Below are 6,266 nucleotides of genomic sequence, written 5' to 3'. Positions count from 1 at the left end.
GCACACCACACGGACACAAAGCAGCAGGGACGCCTCTCTGACGTTGCGCCCTATGCATAGGAAAGGCAGGCAAGCCATCAAGTGCTAGCCTCCCAAAGGACACAAGAAAGAAAACACAAAGTGGTCCTAGTCGCTCCAATTCCCTGAACGAAATCGGTACCAGGGGAAAGCAAAGGGGAACCGGAGTCAAGGCAAAACCTTCCCCGCACTGGATACCGGCCTAATGTGGCGCACGACACCTACTATTGCCGGTCTAAGGAACTGGGATCCAACCAAACTCATTGAGGCCCCAAGTAAACCCAAGTATGTTAATTGCAAGCTTCAAAAGATACAAACACACTGAACACAACTCATACAGGCTTGCACTGAACAGGAAAGTGAGGACACGAGCTCGCAGATCTCACGATGTACCCAAACCAAAAGCGTACGCAAAACGCAAACCCAAAACACAGAAACCCAAAATTCGAAACACACAATGTGACACACACAACACACATCCTACACGCAGCGCTAGCTAGACAGAAAGTGCACTATCCGCAGGGCCTGCTCCGGACACTTGGCTCTGAACCAGGCATAGCGGTCTGACAGCTTGAACGAGGCCCAGGCTGGTGTCTCCCGGAAAGCACGAAGCGCTGGTAGGCTGCGGATGTCGTCGTACGGTTCCCAGGACGCGTCACGACCACTAGCCGCTGACTACTGCACAAGGAACATGACGTACGGGCAAACACGCTTGCTGTACCCAAGGCGGTCTGCAGCAACGGTCGTGTCAGCGCTGTCGTACGCGGATTCCAGTGTCGTGGGGGCGGCGGGTGGTGGTGGTGGGCAATTAGGAATGAGCGCAGGGCCCTTGTCAGTCCAGGGAAGGAGGCGGGAGATGTGGAAGACGGGGTGTATGCGGCCGTGGGTGGGGGTAGTTGAAGATGATAGGCGACAGGGGAAATAACTGCACTGATGGTGAAGGGGCCGATATAGCGAGGGCGTAGTTTGGCGGAGGGATCGTCAGGTAAGGTGAGGTTAGTGGTGGAGAGGCGGACACGGTCGCCAACTTGGAAGGTAAGGTTTCGGCGTTGTTGGTTGGCGGCGGTGTTGTAGCGGACTTTAGCGACTTCCAGCTCGGTGGCGATGGTGGTATGGATATCACGAAGGTGGTTATGGGGATCCGCGGCGATGGGGTGGGCGGGTGTGGTTAGGGGAGTGTTAAGAGTGGCAGGGGTGTTGGGATGGAAACCGTAATTTGCGTAAAAGGAGTGGTACCGGTGCTGGCGTGGGGGGTGTTGTTGTAGGCAGCTACGGCGATGGGGAGGCAGGTGGCCCAGTTATCCTGCATGGGCTGAACGTATGCTCGGAGGATTTGCTCGATGGTGCGACGGGTACGTTCGGTTTGTCCATCGGTTTGAGGGTGGTAGGCGGCGGAGAGATTAAGGGAAGTGCCGAGGTGTTCCCAGAAGGTGCACCAGATGTCGGCGGTGAAGCAGGGTTCGCGGTCGTCCCTGACCGCGTCACGAAGACGGTAGACGTTGGCGAGGGAAAGGATGGCGATGTCGCGGGCGGTGGCTGATTTGTTGGTGGGGCCGAAGTGGGCTTACTTGGTGTACTTACATATCGACGAACGTGACAATGGCGGTGTAGGTGCGACCATCAAGGGCTTTGAAGGGCGGCAGGTCGGTGATGCGATCCATAGACACAGGGTCCACGGGCATGAAGGCAAAGGCAGGAAATAGCTTGGAGCGCTGGCAGTGGGGCAGGATTTTAAGTAGGTACGGACTTTGCGATTCACATGGGGCCACCAGGAGCGGGCGGAGATGGAAGCGAGGGTGTGATGATAACCAGGATGACCTGAGTAGGCAGCGCCATGGAACTCGTGTAGGAGGCGGCGGCGAAGGGCTGGGTCGGCGGGGACGGCAATGCGGTTGGCGAAGTAGAAGAGACCGTGAGAAGGGGACGTTTGAGGTATGGCTTGATGGCAGCAGGGTTGGAGTACATGGGGTCGGTGGTGTAACCAGAACGGATGACGGTGGTGAGACTGGGATCAGGAAGGACTGGGAGGCGAGGGCGAAGCAGGCGTGGCGGAGCGTGTTGTTGGCGGGGATGTCGACAGGCGGTTCGGTGGAGGGCCAAAGTGGGACGGGTGATGGAGGTGACTGCCTTGGAGGCGATGGCGGAATGGACGGTGGTGGGGAAGCGCTGGAGGGTGGATTCAGGAAGGGTTGTGGATGGACAGGGAAGTGGGAGAGAGTGTCGGCCATGTTTTGCGATCCAAGGCGGTAGGTGATGGAGATGTAGCCTTGAAACGGTATCGAGCATGAGCCGGTATGAGCCCAACGAGCTTGGCGCCGTGAGAGGTCCTTCTGTGTGAAGAAGCGCTGCAGGGTGTCGTTGCCGGTGCACAGCGTGAAGTGGCAGCTTTCAAGATAGCACTGAAACTTATGCACAGCGTGTACGACAGCAAGCAGCTCGGGCTTGTGGATTGGGCAGAATGATTGAGTGGAACATTGAGAGAGACCGACCGTTTGGCTTCCCATGGGCCCCCGATGACGAAGTTTCAATCGGGCTGCTGCTCGTCCAGTCGCAGCCTGTTTTTCGGGAGCGTTCAGTCACTGCGAGAGGTTTGGATGGACTAAAAGCGTTTGCGTGTATGTGCTTTGGCGCGTGCCGCCTCGTGACCTCATAGTTCCACCTTTCTTGCATGGGCCATCGGCGTGCGGGAGTGGATTGCCGCCGCGTCCGCGGTGTCTGTGCGTGGCTTGTAGTGGATGTGGTTCATACCACGATGGGCGGGTTTGTTGCAAGTTCGTCACACATATGCCACGGGGCCCGACGCTGACCAGGGCCCTTGCCCCTCACAGATAGAGTGGGAGTGTGCCACCGTATCAGTTATCCATTCTATTTACCATCCACGACGTCTGCAAGAGTTCTCTACGTACACCTGCTCTCGCCATGGCATCCCGAGAGGCTGGCGTGCTTGTTACACAGTAGGTGTGCTGTCCGAGCATGCGAACAAACGCATATGAGCCGGGGGAAGTCCAGGGGCTGACCAACGGGGACATCCTCGCTTGGGTGAGAGCGAGACCTAACACGCCACCGATCCACTCAGGTCATGGCAGGGCCGTTGGTAAATGTCACCATGGCCTTTGGCCTTCAGTTGTTGCACGCATGTCCCAGTGCAAGCGGTCTGCTAGAATCCAACTAAAATCCAACGAGAAGAATCACCAACTTTCGCCGGCGGTATCTAATTTAGGGACAACGACAACTGAAACCAGGAATGGGCGGTCCAAGCAAGGGAGACAACATGATTCATCTAACACGTAATCCAGCACGACCAGCAAAAACGTTGGGACGCTGATGCCGAGAGGGATGCGTCATGTGCCAGGCATGTACGATTAAGTTACCACCACACAGCCGGACGTTACTCACCGCAAGGATTTGCGGGTGAACCACCTCTGCGCTCTTACCATGCACATCTTCTCAGCTGCTGAGGTCCTACGGGATGCTGACCCGCCCGCCTCCACCCAGCGGCAGTCCGAGTGGGAGGAACATTCAATGCATGCGTGCGTACACGTCCCCTCTCACTCAACATTGCGTCGTCAGCCCGTAACACATCCAGCAGAAGTAGCAGCATCGACAGCGGCAGCAAATCGCTGCTGGTAAGACCGAATAGTCATCCTTATCATCGTCACGCCGGTACTCGCTCGGGTCGAACGCATCCGACAAATGGATTGTTGACTGCAGCCCTTGGATTCCTTTCGTTCTGGAGCGCCTACCTTCCCTCCGCATGCTTCCATCTGCTGCTGTCCTAGGGGCTGCTGGGCTAGTGCTGTCCTAGGGGCTGCTGGGCTGGTGGCCTGACCTGGTGGCATTGGAAAAACCTCACGGGCTGACAGCAGCAGCAGCAGTGGACGGAATCCTCACTGCCTCCTAGAGGATTGCAGGGGTATTCGGGTTTTTCCAGGGGCGCCAAGAGAGCGGCAGGACCAGGCAGGGACTCAGTGCGCTGAGGGGCCGATAAGGACACCGACAGAACGAAGCGCCTTTTCACAGCCAAACACCAAACGAGAATCGAATCGCTTGCGTACCACTGGGCGTTAACGGCTAACCACGATTGCATCGTGTGTTGCACCTAAGTATTGCTCCGATGTATCGCCTGGCGCTGGCGACTGTAACCCTACCCCGGCGGCCCCTGGAGTCAATCACCCTAGAGATCCCCCCCCTGCCGCCACCCCGGATGTGCCCGTGCTGCCACACACCCTGCCGCCCCCACTGCCTTTCCCTCCCTCGCTGCCCCCTCCCGCTCTCTCTCTCCTCACCGCCCCGCCTCACCGCCCAAGCCTCACCGCCCAAGCCGAACCCTGAGTTAAGGCTTATGGCAGACCCGAATCGAATCCACCAAGTCCGGCAATCGTCCAGCACAATGCACAACCTACCCGAGCCGCTACCTCCTGCACCCTCCGGCCTCACACCCCGGCCACATCGCTTTCCGTCCATCGGAAGGAGAACACATGCCTTTCCGGACACCCGTGCCCTCCCCCTCCACGTCCCCCCATCCACATCCCAGCACCAAACCCACCCACCCACTCACCTCAATCCGCGCCATGACGTCATCCGTCAGGCGGGGCAGCACTGCCAGTGCGCCCACGTTGTCATGTACCTGGCAGACATGGCTGGCGCCTGACAGGGACAGTCCAAGGGCGGGAGAGCGATAGGATAGACTTTGGTTTCAGGCTTTTAATTTTCCCAAGTTTTTACGGTTTTCGTTGTACGGCTACCACCATGCCCCGGCCTCCACGTCATGTCCGGTCCCATCTATCCCTCAGCCTTGGCTACCCCCACCCTTACCAGGCTTTCCCCACACACATAATCATAATCACGCGTATATACGTACACACGTACACCCGCCCCCCCAACAACACGTACCCATGATGGCGGTGCTGACGTGCGGGTTTCGGAGCGTCCAGGCCAGAGCCAGTTGCGCCATGCTGCAGCCCAGCTCCCTGGCGATGGGCTCCAGCCGGCTAGCTGCCTCGATGTGTGGCCGCCGGGTTTCCAGCTTACCCTTTACGGCGTGTGTTATATCACGACTTCAGGAAAGTGCCGATCGGCGGATGCAGATCCCGTGATAAGCCCTATAGGATACTACAGCGGGTGTGTGTAATTATGAATGTATGTATGTATGTATGTGTGGCTGGGGAGAGGGTTTGGGAAATATGATGCAAGACGCGATGTGCCACCTGTCGACCCTTCCAAGCAGGGGGGTGAAGGGGGGAGGGCCGCATGTGGGGGGACCGCTGCCGGGAGGCGGCGCCAGGCAGGAATCTCTTTCATAGTCATCCCGGTACGACACGACACGAACTGACACGACATGAAACGACGCAAGAGGAGGACGTCCTCCAGGATGCTCTTTCATCTCCAGGCGTGTATCGCGAGGTGAAGTGAGGTGAGGTGTTGAGGGTGACTATCGCCCCCCGCCACGTCATCATGTCATCACCATGCCGGCAGGTGGAGCACACGGCGCAGGTGGAGGCCGCCAGTTAACAGCGACACGGTCCCGGGTCACGCAGTAAGGGTCGGCAGTTAAGCCCCAGCTGCCTTTCCTCCCGCGCACTAACCCGCCCACCGTACCATTCTTCTTCCGCCGGCCCCGCCCCCGTACCTCACCACGAAACACTTCCTAAAGACAGAACCCCGTGCCCCACCGACCACCCCCGTGCCCCACCGACCAACCCCGGACCCCTGTGGGCGAGACGGGTCACCTTGTGCGCCTCCAAAGTCAGACGGCTGCCCTCGGGTGCCGTACCGCTGCCGTACTTGCCGGTCAAGATGCCCGATGCCAGGGGGCTCCAAATGGTGAGACCCAGTCCCGTACGACTGTCGTACAGGGGCAGGTATTCTGACTCAACCTGGGTTGCCAGGAGTACGGCGACGCACGTGGTCCAGGTGGTGGGGTTGGGGAAGGGGAAGAGGGGCGCAGCGACCGCACGAAGCGCGGCTTCTTAACGGAAGATAAGTACGATCCTGAAGGAAGGGGGGTCCTATGTACGGACTGTACGAAACTCATAAAATGGTGGAGCCGCAGATCTTAGCCCAGTATGCCGTATTTGGGGCTTTCGCTACCATGGACCTAACAACATCTTTCTCACACACACATGTACATATATATACATACATACATGTATGGGAATGGGGCCGTGTGCTAGGTGCTAGGTGCGGCCGCGGGGGTTGGTGCNACAGCTCCTCGATATCTTGCAAACGGCTGTTCCCCGGAGCCCCGG

The 6,266-nt window shown here is 58.4% G+C and overlaps 1 protein-coding gene across 1 annotated transcript in view; it reads right to left on the bottom strand.

Moving 5' to 3' along the window:
• Window positions 1–3,090: 3,090 nt before the first annotated feature.
• The window catches only part of VOLCADRAFT_90695 (uncharacterized protein), a gene marked incomplete at both ends in the record, with an annotated part of 7,788 nt that continues 4,612 nt past the window's right edge, over window positions 3,091–6,266 (bottom strand). Inside the window, 7 exons of the mRNA XM_002950210.1 lie at window positions 3,091–3,136; window positions 3,415–3,503; window positions 3,762–3,847; window positions 3,910–3,991; window positions 4,577–4,665; window positions 4,912–5,075; window positions 5,648–5,727. Coding sequence (XP_002950256.1) covers window positions 3,091–3,136; window positions 3,415–3,503; window positions 3,762–3,847; window positions 3,910–3,991; window positions 4,577–4,665; window positions 4,912–5,075; window positions 5,648–5,727 — 636 coding nt within the window. The remainder of the gene's footprint in view (window positions 3,137–3,414; window positions 3,504–3,761; window positions 3,848–3,909; window positions 3,992–4,576; window positions 4,666–4,911; window positions 5,076–5,647; window positions 5,728–6,266) is intronic.

The sequence above is a fragment of the Volvox carteri genome (genome assembly GCF_000143455.1).
Source record: "Volvox carteri f. nagariensis unplaced genomic scaffold VOLCAscaffold_18, whole genome shotgun sequence".
Classification (NCBI taxonomy): Eukaryota; Viridiplantae; Chlorophyta; class Chlorophyceae; order Chlamydomonadales; family Volvocaceae; genus Volvox; species Volvox carteri.
The sequence above is the reverse complement of the archived record's forward strand: the minus strand, read 5'-3'. Positions and strand labels throughout refer to the sequence as shown.